This window comes from Triturus cristatus, chromosome 12, assembly GCF_964204655.1.
Source record: "Triturus cristatus chromosome 12, aTriCri1.1, whole genome shotgun sequence".
NCBI lineage: Eukaryota > Metazoa > Chordata > Amphibia > Caudata > Salamandridae > Triturus > Triturus cristatus.
Window position 1 is genome coordinate 305,814,014 of NC_140595.1, and position 18,077 is coordinate 305,832,090.

Here is an 18,077-nt window from a genome sequence, read left to right on the forward strand (position 1 = left end):
TAATACAATGATTAAATGTATTAAAGGTCCCAATAATATTATCTATGACCAAACTAGTGATATCATAACACAATTTGTCAAATATTATAGCCATCTATACACTCCAGAAAATATTCCTATTTTACATAATACCCAAGCATACATTGGTAATAATGTTATTAACAATATAACTGTAGAGCATAGTCGGCAATTAGCAGAGAATGTCACTTCTGTTGAGATTAGAAAGGCAGTAGCTTCTCTTCCGTCTGGTAAAGCTGCAGGTGAAGACACACTTCCCATAGAATTCTATAAAATCTGTCTTGATGAAATACTCCCTCTTTTTTGTTTAGTAATCAATTCAATTGATCAAACAGGGAAAGTTCCAGATTCTTGGAATTCTGCTAAAATAGTTTTCTTTCTCAAAAAAAATAAACCAGCTGAGGAATGTAGCTCATACCGGCCCATATCTTTAATTAATGTTGACGCCAAAATTTTTTCTAAAATACTCGCACTTCGATTAGCCCCTTTTATGCCTGAATTAGTTAACCCACAACAACATGGATTTATTACAGGGCGGGATACTACGGCCCATGTCAATATGGCAATTACTGCTTTTGATATAGCATCGGTTAATTCCACCCAACTCGGTATGATACTTTTAGATGCTGAAAAGGCATTTGACCGAGTTGGCTGGGATTATCTCTGGACCGTAATGAGGGCTTATGGCTTTAATGGTAGATATCTAAAATGGATACAGGCCCTTTATAATTCGCCAACCGCTAAAATCAGTTATGCAGGTATGATTTCTCCAAGTTTTAAAATACTTAGGGGTACGAGGCAAGGGTGTCCGCTTTCACCCTTATTATTTGCACTCTCCATGGAACCTTTTATAAATTCATTATCAATCCAATCACATATTATTCCATTACAACTTGGTTCTAATTCCCTGAAAATTACTGCTTACGCAGATGATATCGCTATTTACTCTACTGATGTAGAAAAAGCTCTTACTGTGATAATAGAAGAATCTAATGCTTTTGGAGCAATCTCAGGATACAAATTAAACTTAAGTAAAACACAAGTTATACTAAACTATAAACCATTGACTCCAGTTCAAGGCACTTGCCGGGTGGCGACGTATTTAGGTATTAAAATTTCTGCTAAAGTAAGCGATATAAAAAACCTGAATTATGACGCTCTATTGAAAGAAACAGCTTGCGTACTCAAAAAATGGCATAAAATACCTCTAAGCCTTATTGGCCGGATTAACTTAATCAAAATGAAGATTTTGCCCAATTTATGTACTTATTTAGGTCTATACCCTTATGTCTAAACAATCCTTTTTTTAAGAAACTAGATGGGATCTTAAGCAGCTATATTTGGGGATATAAGAAAGCTAGAAGATCGCTTGCACTGCTTAAATTACCAATTAATAGGGGCGGTTTAAACTTCCCCGATTTTAAATTATATTTTTTGGCAACTTTTTTTGGCCGTTTACGTAGTTTATTTTTTATTAATAATCAATACTACTACCACCAACTCATGCTAGGTAATGACTCTAATTGCTTTCTTGCAAGAGTCAACGACCCTAATTACTTCAAAAGGGTCAAATTCAAGACTGCGAGAGAGACAGTTGCGGTTTGGAAAACTTTATTAATTACATGCAAGACTTCTTTTTTTCATCCTAAGCTTGATCTGTGGGGTAATCCTGGGCTACCGGACATATTCAATGATGGACGTGGGACCGTTTGGGCTAATCTAGGAATTAATTTGTTGGGTGACTTATATGGCAACCAGGGATTTTTAGATTTCACAACACTTAAACTTTTTTTTAATTTAACGGATGGTATGCGATTTAAATATATGCAAATTAGAGACTTTTTGGTTGGTAAAATGAAAATCAATCAAATCTCAGATTCAGATTTATGGGCATGTTTCTACTCAAAAAATCAGAAATCATTAATTAGTAGGGGCTATAAATGTTTAATTAATTTTAAAGAGGATAATTGTCCAAAAATTGCTCTGAAATGGGCTTCTAGATTAGGGACTAATATTACCCCCACTAAGATCTCGGCGTCACTTTGTAATATTAAAGTAGTACAATCCTCAAGCTTGAGGATTCAGCTGTATAAAACTATCTGTTTTTTATATTATACACCGTTTAGAATTTCTAATTGGTCTGTAAATCTTACATCAAGCTCTCGCTCTAAGTGCCCCAAATGTGATCTTGTTGCGGCTGACATCACTCATATATTTTTTTCTTGTCCAGTTTTGTCTGAGTTCTGGTCCGGATTTGAAAACATTATATTGCAAAAACAAATTGTCCTTGGCCCTCTCTCGCCATTGTCTATACTACTAGATATACAATCTAAGAATTGTCCACAAAAAGATTTATTAACTGTACTAGTTTCCTGTGCTCGATTGACAATTGCTAGGCAATGGATATCTCAGAAACCCCCACATATCATGGAATGGTGGTTTTTAGTTAATGAAATTTATACTATGGAGCGTGCTATTGCCAAAACCAGGGGATTGAAATCTATGATAAAATTTGAAAAAATTTGGGGAACTTTTCTTTAATTTTACTTTTTGCCATTACGTCTCTAATGTGTATTTATTTGTATGGCCTATTGGATAGCAAATGTACATGTTATCAGCTAATCTTTGTCTTTTTTTTTTTTTGTGTTGTCAATAAAAAACAATAAAAAAAAAAAAAAAAGGAAGTCTATCCGATCCCTTTAACATCTCGAGGGGTACACGGCAGGGCTGCCCTCTCTCTCCGCTCCTGTTTGATCTGTACGCTGAACAATTTGCCCAAAGCTTAAGGGATAATGCTAATATCAAGGAGTTTGCGTGCAGGGGCTGGGAGAGAAAAGTGGCCTTGTACGCAGATGACATCCTCATTTTTACATCAGATGCCCATATGGCTCTTCCAGAAATATTCAAGCTAGCCTCTGCATTTGGGGAGGTATCTGGATATGAGATCAATGCCACAAAAACCGAGATGATGACCTGGGGTATTGACCAGAGTTTGTGTATTGCTGGTATTCGGCCAGGAAAGAAGTTGAGATACCTGGGCCTTGATATTGTAGAAGATCTATACCAGATTGTCAATATCAATTTTCCCAGGATAGTTAAGGACTGCCGTAAGTTACTTCAGTCCTGGTCCCATCTTCCACTGTCGTTATTGGGAAGGTCTAATTTGGTCAAGATGTCCGTCTTGCCAAAGGTTTCTTTTCTCTTTAACACTATTCCCCTGTATTTCGATCCAATTTTTATTAAAACATTTCAGGCCGAGATCAATACATTCATTTGGAATAAACACCTTCCAAGAATCTCGTGGAAAAAGATAAGGAGGCGTAGGGAAAAGGGGGGGTTGCCTGCTCCGGTCATCCAGTTGTATGCATGGGCGTTCCAGCTCTCTCATGCCAGGATGCTGTTAAAGAAACCATTAGAGTATGGGGTGGGAACTCTATACACCACTTTGCTTATTGGAGAAGGGGTTAGCCAGTCTGGATTCCTTTTGAAATTTGGAGATCCCAAGTACTTTAAAAAGATTAAATTGAAGATCCTATTGGGGATGGCAAGGACTTGGGCCCAGGTTCTAAAAGCTATTAAAATAGGGTATTATGGCTGTAGGACTCCCTTATGGGATCTGCCTGATCCTCCGCCCTGGTTGTGTGATTCGCTAGCATTACCCATCAGGGAGGCAGGGTTGGAGTTTTGGGGGGACCTATTTGTTGACGGCGAATTGCTCTCTTGGGAGTGCTTGAGTGGGAGGATTGGCCCAGGCCTAGCTAGGCTAAAATATATGCAGATGTCTAGTTGGTCTCGATCTTATACAGCACGGCCCTCTTGGAGAATTAAGTTCCCAATAGGTGGTTATAGTACTCTTATAACTTTGTTGATTGACAAACCCCCTGCTAAAAAAGAGATCTCGTCATGGTACAATTTGATCTTGGAGGAGATGGATGGGGTATTTTTGTTACCGGATGAGCTTTGGGGGCCAGATATAAGTAATACTAACCTGCAAGAATTATGGGGTACATCATGTAGTATGATGTAGTATGATGTGGGATGTCGTGAAACCGGCGTGGTTGCGCAGGAACCACCTTTATACTATTCATAGAGCTTACTACTCTCCCCTTCGCCTCTCTAAGTTTACTCAGGGGAATATGGTAGTGTGTGCTAGGTGTGGTCTCTTGGCTGCCTCGGATATCCACATGTTTTACGAGTGCCCTTTTTTGTCGCAGTTCTGGGAAGCTATTTGTAAGATTCTGTCAACCTCAGTGGACTTCAACATAATATTAGATCCCCAGTTAGTGATCTTTGGAATTTTAGAGGGGGTCTCCACATTGGTGAAAAAGTTAGTCTTCTTTGCTATACTTCTCGCTAGAAGGGAGATATGCAAGAAGTGCAAGGACCCTTCACCTCCTTCTGTCAATGAATGGTTTGCTTCTGCCTTGCAAGTCTCCAAGCTGGACTTGGCCAGAATAGGGAATCCTGATAAAAGATCTTTTTGGCGCCTTTTGAAATGGGATCATTGAGAGACTGGGGTTTTTTTTGGTTTTTTTCCCCAGGTCCAATGATTGAGCCATCTGTCCCATTTCTGGGTATAAGCATTGCCTTGATACTTTCTTCAGTATTCTGGCGGATTTTCAAAATCCTTTGAAGGGTTGCGCTATGCTGATCGTAGGTATGTCAAGCATTATTGCTATGGGACGAGGTCCTCGCTCCATGTTCTGTCCCTTCCAGTTGGTATGTACTGAGGTAGCATATCGCTTGTTAACCTATTGATCATACATATAGAACCTTGGTGGCGTATGAGGACAAAAAAAAAAAAAGCATAAAAAAAAGAAGAAGAAAAAAAAAACTATAAAGCAAACATTTTTTTAATGTGGCCCATTTACCTGCAAGTTTTTTATTTTACATTCACAAAGGAGAAGGGTCTAAAGGAGACCCCATCCCTTTTGCAAAAGGGTTACAACCTTCTATGAGGTGACAGTAAAATATCAATGTTGTATGAGCTGACTGCGGTCGCAAAACATTGATCCATTTGATACTGATTTGGTGTTTGGCCGGGACACATACAACATGCCCATTCCAGATTCCAAATCAGTATCAATTTGGAATTCCATTTTAGGAGTCTGACAACCTTTTCTTAGTCCTAAAATTGGTTTAGCACATAAGAACAGGGATTTTAACTGCAGCAACGGTTGAATCAGAGTGTTTGTGACTATTAAAGTGCTTTGAATATCTGGCCGTTAGTGTCCTACCTCTTATCCATGAGATGGCCAGATGCTGTGTACCAAACACGTCTGTCATATTTATATCCCCAAGTACAAGATGGCATTAACAGCATAGTTAGGCACCCTATGTTGGATTCTATGATCTCGAAATATAGTTGTGCTATGAATCAACAGTGAAAGCTGGCATCAACCATGTGGATTCCTGTGTTATAGTCTACCACCCACTTTAAATCAACATTCAAAGTTGGGAACATGTTCAAATAAATTGCTAACTTAAATTCAATTCCATATATAATATGTCAAATCTTGAAACAAGGTTCCAAAGGCTGTAAAAAAGCATTCTATTAAGAATATCAGAATGTTGAGTAACATTTCCTCTAGTAAATAATCCTATAGCCTAAAAGAGATATAAGTGTACACACAAACCATTTTTGTGAACTATTTACCTAGACATCCCAAACATTTTTTTTAAAAATGGTTACTTGGTGCCGAAGTTACGATGAATTTACTCAAGAAGGCATGCTTGTGATTCTGAGTCTGTGTTTGGTATCAATGATTTTTATTGCATTTCTTCACAAAAGAACAAACCTTTACCACTTCCGGTGGGCTGAGTCTGTATTTAAACCCATCTCCACAGTTGTCAATATGTGCATAAAAAATAAACACTTCATTACTAATTCTTTAGTTCCTATTTAGTTTATTGTATTGCGACTGGGCCAGTCGTAACACATTAAGGGTTTGGACAGCACTCGTCTCAAAGTTACTACTGCCTAAAAATATCCACGTTTATTAGATGTATAGTACATAAAATATTTCTGAAAATCTGAAATAAATAGACATGTCTTGCTGAAATGAATTACATTAAATAAATCCTAAATAAATATACCTTTAGTCTTTATTCTATTTATGTGCACAGACATTCTGGTATGATTTGTATGTCTATATAATTTCTAATACATATTAAGTCTCAATGATCCACACGGTGGACCCCTTATATACCTGTGACCAGGGCCTCATGAATCCTTAAAATAGTCCTGCTAACTCCTCAAAATATCCTGGGAAACTCAGCAATTCATATTTTGTTCGAGCATTGCAAACCCTTATCCTTCAGTTTAATGAACATAAGTATTTCTTTCAGTGTTATGCACTGCCATCACTAATTTCTATGATATTTAGATATTTCATCTAACAATGTATTTTATAATCTGTCTCTAGTGAAGAAAAGGAGAGATTCAGCACCAGTCTGAAGGAATTCTTGGCTTGCGTTAAGCAGCGAGCTCTGCAGAGGAGACAACTGCAGGATGCCTGTACCACCTCCTCTCACTTGGACATGGGAATTGAGTCCCGCATTGTGGCAGCAATGACATATCAGCGGTCAACACTGTAAGTAGCGTATACATTATACAACTTTTAATTAGCATTTCAGTTTTTTCTAAGTACCATGAATACTTATTCCACACCTAAAATTACACCATTGCAAATGAAGGAAGAACTTTGGAAGACTCTGGCTACATAGCTGAGATTCACAAACGATATTAAGATCTCACAGGCATGACTACATTTCTTGATATAGAAGAAGAAAGCACACAGACTCAAGGATATCTTCCATAGAAAATCCTGGATATTTAGAATCAACTTTGTTTAAAACAAAGGAATGTAATGGTTATGAAGAATTGTAATAATTGAAGTTTGTTCTAGGCTGAACAGGGAAAATGTGAAGCAAAAATACTTTAAAAAGTTTGTAACACTTTCACGTTGGTGAGAGAGACTCAAATTAAAAGATATGGATTGAAAACTAGAAATGTGCTAAATTTGTGTAATTTGCATTTGTGTAATTATGCAAACATTCGGGGAAATTATGCATGATTACATGAAATGCAAAACTGGCATTTAGCGCTATATTTAAGCATAAAATGCGTCCTAGAATCCAAAAGGGACACAAGGACACATTTCACACAAAAAATAGTTCAATGAACTCAAACACAGCTAGCGCTTATATTTTTGTTGTTCCTTTGTGCTTGCGCTAAAGTCTTGGTAAAAATGGCACGTAATTACACATTGTGGTTTAATCACATAATTTGGGAATTTTGCATAGTAAGCATAATGTAAAATTACCAAAATTACACAAGATTATTCCTGTGTAAATGAAATTTTACCTGGGCCTGGTAGAAACCTCATTAGTTGATAATCAGCTGTCAAGTGAGTTTGATAAAGAGATAATTGCAACAACATCTTACTTAACAGATGCAAGGAAAATCAGAAAACAAATCCTGAATCCATAATAACAAAATAAGAAAGCATTTGGGCCACCTCAACAGAGGATAATGAGGACCAAATCAAGTGAAAAAAGGAATGTGAGAAAGACAGAAAATAGAATTTTCACATAATTGAATAGAAACACAGTAAGGAGCAATTATACTGTGCCCATAGATACAGAAGTAGATCAAGGCAATGTGTTGGAGTGAGAGATAGAGAGGAACATAGATGAGTAAGTACAGGCTTACGTTTCTGCATGATGTCAAAATCAATGAATAAGACACAGTTTCTATTTTAATATAATTATCTCAGAATTTTTATTTGTGGTATGGTGATGTGTGTAGTAAATTATATTTTTGTTGGAAGTGTGTAAACAAAGAAAGAAAATACTTCTTGGGTGATTCTGACTGAACCTATGTGAAATCTAAAACATGCTCAATTATCCCTAAAATTAGTAGAAGCTGTGTGATATCAGTTTGCCTCGATGCAAGTGCTGCAGACATCATTCCTTGTGTGATCCAATCGCTGCTCAGTCTACTGTACTGAAAGCGCCATCTTCAATATTGAGGGTCACCAAATAATCCTGTGCAAAACCCCTAAGAGCAGGATTAACAGAGATCTTGACCTTTCTTTAGAACCTCAAATAAGTGCTTATGTCTGCAATTCACACCACCAGCTCAGGCTTCTACTATGCCTTGCATCTCCTGAATTCCATTACAGGGCAAAACTGTGATAATCTCCACCCTTCTAAGATTAAAAATTGACTAAGCATATAGCATCCCTGTACCGATTAAAGATAAACACACTCTCCAAACTCCAAACTTTGTGAGATTGAGACCTTTGCTTATCATCATTCAAACGGCTATGACAATTGGCAAGAAGGAGGCAGACTCTGTTCACTGATCTTCGTTAAGCAGAGAGTCTCTTTAAGGCATTCACTCTGTTGCGCAATGACTTCAAGGTAACAAAATGGCTGCAGAGCAGCATTTCTTCAATGTTTCCACCCTTATAGACATCAAGCCCAAACTAAAAACAAACCTCTAAAACCAAATGATTCCTGACTGACAGTTTGGCTCGTTCCTGTAATCCCACATTGGGGATAGTTGTCCAAACCTGTAATTTTACCTTTACATATTTCACCAGGTAAACCTTGGTCAGATTTGTAGAGAGAAAAGAGTACAGAAAGAGGGAAAACTAGGTGCAGTTACCCAGATTCATTTTTTTTCTTATGACAATGAAGACTCGGAATAGGGTTGTATATTTTACCCCTAGCTGATACCACATGGATCAGTAACATATTTAAATGGCATCCGACTGAGTGCCTAGGCTTTGCCTATGCCGGAACCCTAACCCTTTCATAACAAGTGAAAAGTGAACCTTGAAGTGGGCTCGCATTATGATTTTTGGGCCTGCGGTTTACCTCATGTCTGGGCTGGTGAGGTAAAATTAGCAAGGTAGCCACTTTGCTAGAACAGAATGCCCAGGGATAGTTATATGTGAATTGTAATTAGGGTGAAAAGGCTGGTTGAGGTTGGTACATCTGTGCATGGGTGTATGGCAAAGACAATTGATGCCAGAAAAATGTAGAGTAGAGCTGGGAGGCCTAGCGAACATTAACCCAGCACACACTAGAGAATACAATTCCCTGAAGCAGCTTCTTCATGTACCTATGCCTTCTTGTAATGAGCTGCCTTGTTTAGGGTTGTGTAATATTCTGGTTGTGACATCTTTTGGTTGACCTTGTTAGTGTTCTGTATTTCAGTTCGACTGTATTGTCAATCTAACTATCGATCAATGTTCTCAGACACGTAATTGTCTGTAGGGGCATCCATACAATTTTGTGGTTTTCAAATGCCCCAAAACAGTCCTAGGGTGTTGATTTGCTGTCATACTTGAACTCACCAAGGATTTCACCCTAAACCTCAGTTCCTGTGGTCACCAAGTCTTTTTTTAAAAATGCATTGATAATGAGACTGAAACTGACAGGGAAAAGCTCATTAATTCTACACATGTCAATTAAGCCTTTTCTAAAGATGGTGCCTTTATTCAACAATATAGATACCAAATGTTGCATAGTTTTGACCAAATTAAGATTCAATTTAACTGAAGGTCTCATTAGTCTGGAAGAATAATGGATCAGGCTTCTACCTTTTCTGATAATTTTTCATTTGAAACTTCTTATCATTTGGTATTATTTTTCATATGGTAAACAGCTATCCATTAAATATGTCTGCTAACTTTTGAAAACGACTTGAAATAAAGTTGACAGACTGTAGGGAAGCACCACTGCATTTGTTGCTACTAGCACATAATTAGTTGATGGTTTTACTTGTTATATGTTTTAATCATGTATTTGCTATCAGAAGGAGACCTACTAATTCCATGTAAAGTGTAGTTTTCAATTGGAGCCGAGGTTTGTTCTCGTTCTTCGAAGTCATTGAAACTAATAATGGACTGTGTAAACTAAACACAAGATGTGAGTGGGGTTGGTAGTGTACATAACTGAGGATTAAACTGTAAGCTGTAGTCTATCATCCTGTACCTAGAACAAGAGAAAATGTCATATATCAATTATAGTATGTTCGAGGCATATGAGCTGCAGATTGTACACTTAGCATAGATCGCCATCTGGTGTTGGGCCCGGATGTTTGCAGTTTGTTTTTGTTCTTTGGACAGTCTTTGGAAGTCACGAGTTCGTTGACTCCTCCTTCGGTCCGTACTGCGCATGGGCTTCGGCTCCATCCTCAGATTGCTTTTTTCCGCCATTGGGCTCGGATGTGATACTTCGTGCTCCGGCTTCGAACTTCTACGGTTCCAGCCTCGACGGAAAATCCTCGTTCTTCGAGTTTCTTCATCTATCTTCATCTCTCGAAGCGGCACTTTTCTCCATTCCACACATCGGCACCGGCCTTCGGGCCCTCCTCGACTCCGGTCCCGGCCGATGGAAAGGACTCCGTTCAAAAAGTGCCCAAAATGTGGGTCTAAATTTCCCCACACCGACCTCCATCAGGTGTGTAACCTTTGCCTCTATCCAGAACACGAGGCTAGAGACTGCCCCGTCTGTAAGTCTTTTCGATCAAAAAAGACCATCCAGGATCGAAGAGCTCGACGCACCATGGCGCACTCATCGACCGCGGCTCCACCGGACATCTTCGGAGACGACACCGGAGCTTCGGGCAACAACACACCGAGCAGGAGGAAGACATCGTCAGCGCTTCCGAGGCCGACGACTCCGACCTGGAGGACATCACACCGGCGCAGAGGGTCGTGAGTACTCTACCCCCTCCCACCCCCGCGCCCAAAACCAAAGAGACTCAGGTTACACCCTCGCCTGCAGGCCTGGGTAAAACCAAATACGCAGCTTCTATCACCCCACCTTCGGGCCCGGTGTCGAAGCCTCACAAGTCTCACGGCAGCTCGGGCTCGAGCCAGCCGACGCCTGGTGCGGATAAGCACCGTTCGGCACCGAAGAAAGTGACGCCCAGCTCGACTCCGAAGCCACCGGTGCCGAAGCCTGGACTTTCGGTGCCGACAAAACACAAGCACAAATCCCTCGGCACCAACGCTCCGGCGCCGAAGCCTACCTCGAAGCCGAAAAAACCGGAGGTTCCAAAAAGGCATGGCGCAGAGAAACCACCCAAATCCTCGGCTCCGAAAACATCGGCGCCAGCGGACGATTCGGCGCCACCGGACCTTTTTCCACCAGATCCTTATCAAAAGACCTTATCAAAGGATCCAAAGACTTGGCTATTAACTTTAACTATCTAGAAAAGACGTCTTGACACACCAGCTCCTCCTCCACCGCCCAAGCGGAAGGACTCTGCCACATCTCCTCTCAGAGTGCCCTCCCCACCACCTCCTACACCTCCTCCTCCTCCTCCTCCTCCTCCTCCACCTCCTCTCCCTCCCAGGTCTCCGCCACCCTTGCCTCATCATTCCCCGACCCCGTCCCCAGATCCGGATTACGGGGATCCAGATTATGACCCGGCGGACGCCCCAATGGACCACACACCACCGGGGACCCCAGACCCATGGGAAGATTACCACAACCCTGACATACCGGATGTGCCTCAAGATGACCTCTACCCATCCAGGCCATCCCCCGCAGAGGACTCACTAGGGTTTCACCACTTAGTGCAGAGAGCAGCACACTACCATGGGGTGGAACTGCATAGTGAACCAGTGGAAGACGACTTCTTACTGGATACATTTGATATTCAGGATAAGTCCACAGCCATCTTGCCCATGCTTAAGGGTGTCACCAAGCATGCTGCTGAGGTGTTCAAAGACCCTGTCAGGGCCAGGGTCTTAAACCCTAGAATAGAAAAAAAGTACAAGGCGGCACCCACAGACCCTACATACATTAAGGGCCCTGCTCCCTTAGATTCCCTAGTTGTGTCCACAGCTAGAAAGCGGTCTAACTCCCAGTCCTCAGGTGAGGCCCCACCGCCAGATAAGGAATCGAAACTCCTAGATGCGTCTGGTAAACGCACCGCCTCGCAAGCCGCGAACATCTGGCGCATTGCGAATACACAAGCGCTGCTTGCGCGTTATGACAGAGCACACTACGATGAGCTTGAGGCTCTTATGCAGCACCTCCCGGAAAAACACAAACGTAAAGCTTATGACCTGATACAGGAGGGAAAGCTAATTACTAACACCTCCATTAAATGTGCCCTCGATGCAGCAGACACTGCTTCTAGAGCCATAAATACTAGTGTCCTGCTTCGTCGTCATGCCTGGCTCAGGATCTCAGGGTTCAAGCCAGAAGTCCAGGCATCCATACTAAATCACCCCTTTGACCAACAAAATCTCTTTGGGCCAAAGGTAGACGAAGCATTAGAAAAAATGAAAAAGGACACGGACACAGCAAAGTCTATGGGTGCATTACAATCACAGACCCCTAAACGCTCCTTTCGGCGTTCATCCTTTCGTAGCACAGGCAGAGGCTACTCCACCGATAGCGCCTCTACCTCCTACAAGTCCCCTCCTCAAAATACCTTCTCGAAGGGCTACCAAAGGGGTGGATACAGGGGCAACAACAATAAGGGCAGGGGCAAAACTAACACCACCCGTTCTGCCACCCCGCCCGCACAATGACTTCCCTCCGCTCCCCCCAGACCATCCCACTCCGGTCGGGGGCAGACTACAACACTTTATCCACGCCTGGGAATCCATAACATCGGACAAATGGGTGACCCAAATTATTCGGTCAGGGTACTGTCTCGAGCTAACATCTACCCCACCCAATATCCCACCAAGGCACCGTCCAATGTCTCAAGAACATTCCACACTGCTCAAACAGGAGGTGCTCTCCCTCCTCCAAAAACACGCTATAGAGCAGGTCCCCGTCAATCAGCAAAATCTAGGGGTCTACTCTCTGTATTTCCTGATACCAAAGTAAGACGGGACCCTGAGGCCCATTCTGGACCTCCGGCCTCTAAATGCATACATACATTCAGACCATTTCCACATGGTCACCCTACAGCAAGTCCTCCCGCTCCTCTGTCAAGGAGACTTTCTCACTACCTTGGATCTGAAAGACGCATACTTTCACATTCCAATACACCCTTCTCACAGGAAGTACCTCAGGTTTGTGGTGGACGGTCAACATTACCAGTTCACAGTTCTCCCCTTCGGGGTCACCACCGCACCACGGGTGTTTACCAAATGCCTAGCAGTAGTAGCAGCACACCTCAGACGTCAACATATTCACGTCTTCCCTTACTTAGACGACTGGCTGATAAAAGCAGCGTCCTACAACCAATGTGTGCAACATACAAACAGCACCATCCAACTGCTCCTCCAGCTAGGCTTCACGGTGAACTACCAAAAGTCCCACCTCGTACCATCTCACACAAAGCAATATCTCGGGGCCACTATAGACACCTCCAAAGGTATTGCCTATCCAAACTCAGCCAGAATCGCAAGCATACAAGCCTTGCGCCAAACGTTGCTTCCTCAGCACTCTCTTCCAGCGAGAGTGTTTATGAAGCTCATAGGGATGATGGCATCTTGCATCTTCATAGTGCCCCATGCACGACTCCACATGCGTTATGTTATGTTATGTTATAACAATTTATTATGCGCACAGCGACTCCAGCGAAGGAGCATCCCGGCGCAGAGACACGGAGCAGTCATAACACAACATGGAGATAATGCTACAGAAAAGTACTAAAACAGGGAAGCTAAAATAGGAAGGTTTTTATGGCTCTACGAAACGACAGCAAGTCCTCTATCAGCCGAATTTCAACTGGGAGGGTGTTCCAGATTGACGCGGCTCTCACCCTGAAGGACCGGCCCCCCATCCTGCTGAGCCTAAATCTGGGGACAACAGCAAGGGCCTGACCTAGAGATCGAAGATTGCGGGTAGGGACATAGAAAGAAATGGAGTTGGCCAGGATCTCAGGGCCTATGCCTCTAAGGATTTTGAAGGTCAGACACAAGACCTTGAAGAGAATACGCTTCCTCACCGGGAGCCAGTGCAGGGAGCGGATGACATGAGACACCGGGCAGAACTTAGGAAGTCCAACAATGGCTCTCGCCGCGGCGTTCTGCACCCGCTGCAGACGGGTTAACTCAGCCTGGTTAGCCCCCGCCAGCAAACAGCTGGCGTAGTCCAGACGGGAGATGATGGTTGCCTGGACCACAAGCTGTCTGGTAGGGGCGTCGAAGAACTTAAGCACCGGCCTTAACCCTCTTAGGAGACCGAAGCAACAGGCTGCGATTTTTTTGGTATGCCCTATAAATGTAAGACCAGCGTCTAACCAGACCCCAAGGTTCTTCACCTCCGACACTAAGGCGGAGTGGGGCCCAACTCCGAAGGCCACCACTGATCGCCCCAGAGCTCCACTCCCTTCCCGACAACCATAACCTCTGTTTTTGTGGCATTAAGCTGGAGACAGTTACCTGTCAACCAGCTGGCCACCGCCTTCAGTCCGGACTGAAACCTGGGGGCATCCTGTTCCGCATCCCCGCTGAGAGTAACCGCCAGCTGTGTGTCGTCGGCATATGAGACCATGGTTAGGCCCCACTGCCTTGCGACATCAGCCAGCGGTCTCACGTAGAGATTGAACAGCGTGGGACTCAGTGAGGTTCCCTGCGGAACCCCCATGGCCAGAGGCTGGAACCTGGACTTGAAGGGAGGGATGGCAACACAGAAGGAGCGGTTGTCTAGGAAGGAGCGGAACCATTGCAGCGCCTGGCCGCCGATACCAATCTCCTCGAGCCGCCTAAGGAGGATGCTGTGCGATACAGTATCGAATGCGGCGCTGAGATCTAACAAAATCAGCGCCGCCGTCTGACCAGCATCCCACCTTGCACGGAGATGTTCCACCATCACCAGAAGGGCAGTCTCCGTGCTGTGGCCTGCACGGAAGCCTTTCTGTGTGGGATCGAGGGCATTGGACCGGGCTAAGTATTCAGACAGGGCCAGATTGACATGGGCCTCTGTCAACTTAGCTGGCCAGGGCAGCAGCGAGATGGGACGGTAGCTTTCCGGCTTAGACGGGTCAAGAGATGGTTTTTTAATGATCGGGGACACCACCGCCTGCTTCCAGCTGATGGGAACGACCCCAGTCTCTAAGGAGAGATTGACAAGAGAGCGTATAGCCACGCGCCCCACAAAGGTCTGGTCTCGAAAGAGGGCAGGCCTCTGGATCGGATGGGGACCCAGATTTAACTTGCATAGCAAGTTTGTCAAACCCTTCCAAGGTGAGGGGGGGAAATGAGAGCAGAGCGGGCTGGTGAGGTGTCTCCTTAGGGCTACCCATCGCTATACCAGTGCTCGGGAAAGTCCGATATATAAACTGGACTTTTCCCAAGAAATAGGAAGCGAGGGATTCACAGTGTGTGACAGAACTCTCAGCCGTAGAGATAGACCGCTTAGACATAAGATCTTTCACCGCCTTGAAGATGGCCTTCGACGGGTTAGTGCTATTCCGGAATTCCTCGGCATAAAATGCCGCTCGGGCACGACAGATGGCCCGGTGGTAGAGCTTGACGGACGCGACATATGTAGCTTTTAACTCAGCCCCATATGTCTTCCGCCAGGCCCTCTCCGCCCGTCTACAGGCTCCCTTCAGAGCGCGCAAAGCGTCGTCATACCAGGGGCTTGACACTCGAGGATTGATCTTCGTTGTTACAACAGGTATCAAAGCATCCAGAGCCCTAATGAGCCAAGAGCAGAAGAGATCATACCCCTCCTCTACGTTGTTAAATGGGCCCAGAGGTTCCACTGACAGAAGATGGTAAAAGTCATCCAGCCTGAGTTTACTCCAGGGTCTCCTGGGTACCCGCTTGGCTGAAAAGGTGGAAATGTTGGTAGTCATAGGGCAATAGATGGATACCAAAGAATGGTCAGACCACTCTACAGGAGCCACCGACGTGACTTTAGCCTCGGTCAAGTTGGTAAAAAAAGGGTCAAGAATATGTCCCCCGGAATGAGTAGGCTGGGAGACCAGCTGAAAAAGTTGAAAGGCCTCTAAGTCCATAAGAATACTACATGCTGTCAGACAGGATGGAGCATCGAAATGCAAATTTAAATCGCCCAGGATGGAAAAATTAGCACAGTCAGTGACCAAGGTGGCGACAGTGTCCGAGAAAACATTCCTGAACGCCATATCACTGCCCGGCGGACGATACACCACCATCCCAGAGAGTGTAAATTCTGAGCTGACAGAGACTTTAAAAGAGGCACTTTCACAGCCAGCGATCTTAAGAATGGTCCACACACAGGAAAAGCTAGCTCTCACTATCAGAGCTATACCCCCGCCTCTAGATAGCCTATTCGCAATATACATAGAGTAGCCGGGAGGGCAAACAAGATTGAGAATGGCAGTGTCTGCTTCCTGAAGCCATGTTTCGGTTAAGGCTAAAATATCCGGGGCTTCATTTTCAATCAGGTCGTACACATTCTGTTGATGTTTAAGGATCGACCTGACATTAAGATTCAAAATCCGCAGTGAGGGCGGTAGCCCCCTGTTGTGCCGAACGGCAGAGGGACAAAGCCGGGAAAGAAGCTGCGGAGGGTCAAGCGCCAAACCATTACAGGGACAGCGGTAGGGGCCGCATAATGGATGAACGGGCTGTAGAGTGCAATGACCGCTCACCTTGCCGATGGAGTACAAGCGCTCCCTGGAGTATGTAGGCATGGCAACAGTGCTGGGTAGACGAGAGCAGGCCAGAGCCCGCCACGTCCCGCGCGTCCTTAGCGCGGACGGGCAGGACTCTGGCACGACTCCGGCCACGCGAGGACACGCCCGCTGCGCGATCCCGCTGCGCTAGGGGAGGAGCATTAAATACGCGTTCCCCCGCTGGCGCATGCGCAATGCAGCGCTGTCCGATGTAATGGGCCACTCACCCCAGAGCAAGATGTCCGCCACCCCAGGAACCAACCCGCCAAGCGGCGGTGCGGGACACATCCAAGAGTCCACTCCAAGAGTGCCTAGCACAACAGTGGAACCAGGCCCAAGGACAGCTGACGGATCTGGTGTTGGTGGACGGCCGCACCCATCACTCTCTGCAGTGGTGGAACACCACAAACCTTTCCAAAGGGCGGCCGTTCCTGGACCCGGTTCCTCAGGTGATTCTAACAGCGGACACATCGCTCTCCGGCTGGGGAGCGCACCTCCTACACCTCACAATGCAAGGTCTATGGACGCCACAGCAAAAGTCGCTCCACATCAACCATCTGGAGCTCTTGGCGATCTTTCTAGCCCTAAAATCCTTTCAAAAACAGATTTCAGCCAAAGCAGTCCTCATTCGCACAGACAATATGACTGCAATGTATTATATTCAAAAACAGGGGGGGACACACTCTCCCGCTTAGCCCAGAGCATATGGAAATGGGCAATTCCTCAAAACATCTTTCTCCTGGCACAGCACGTTCCAGGCGTACAAAACACCATGGCAGATCTGCTCAGCAGACAAACGCAACAACTACACGAATGGGAACTGCATCCACAAGTTCTTCGCCCATTCTTCCACAAGTGGGGGCATCCTCAGATAGACATCTTCGCCACCCACGAAAACAAAAAATGCCCAAGCTTCGCCGCCAGATACCCACACCCGTTGTCCAAAGGCAATGCGATATGGATGAACTGGTCAGGCAAATTTGCATACGCCTTTCCACCTCTCCCGCTAATTCCATTAGTGGTCAGGAAGCTACAACAGCACTCCCTCACACTCATTCTGGTAGCCCCAACATGGGCCAGGCAGCCGTGGTACACCACACTATTACAGCTATCGGTGGTACCACATCAAAAACTGCACCTGTCCCCATGCCTCCTAACTCAGAACCATGGAGAAATCAGGCACCCGGACCCAGCTCAGCTCAACCTTGCGATCTGGCTCCTGAAATCTTAGAATTTGGGTACCTTAACCTTCCCCCTGATTGCATGAACATTATCAAGGAAGCCAGACGTCCTACCACTCGAGCATGCTATGCCGCAAAGTGGAAGAGATTTGTTGTTTACTGCCGTAACAATACAATCAACCCTTTAGATGCATCCATACAGCACATCATATGCTATCTACTCCATCTTCAAAGGTGTAACCTGGCATATTCATCCATAGGCCTACACCTAGCAGCGA

General features: G+C 44.5%; 1 protein-coding gene across 1 annotated transcript in view; it reads left to right on the forward strand.

Moving 5' to 3' along the window:
• LOC146775937 (uncharacterized) overlaps nt 1-18,077 on the forward strand; it is a 1,457,164-nt gene that overhangs the window by 849,746 nt on the left and 589,341 nt on the right. The window contains exon 8 of the mRNA XM_085639461.1: nt 6,444-6,611. Within this exon, the coding sequence (XP_085495587.1) occupies nt 6,444-6,611 (168 nt within the window). The remainder of the gene's footprint in view (nt 1-6,443; nt 6,612-18,077) is intronic.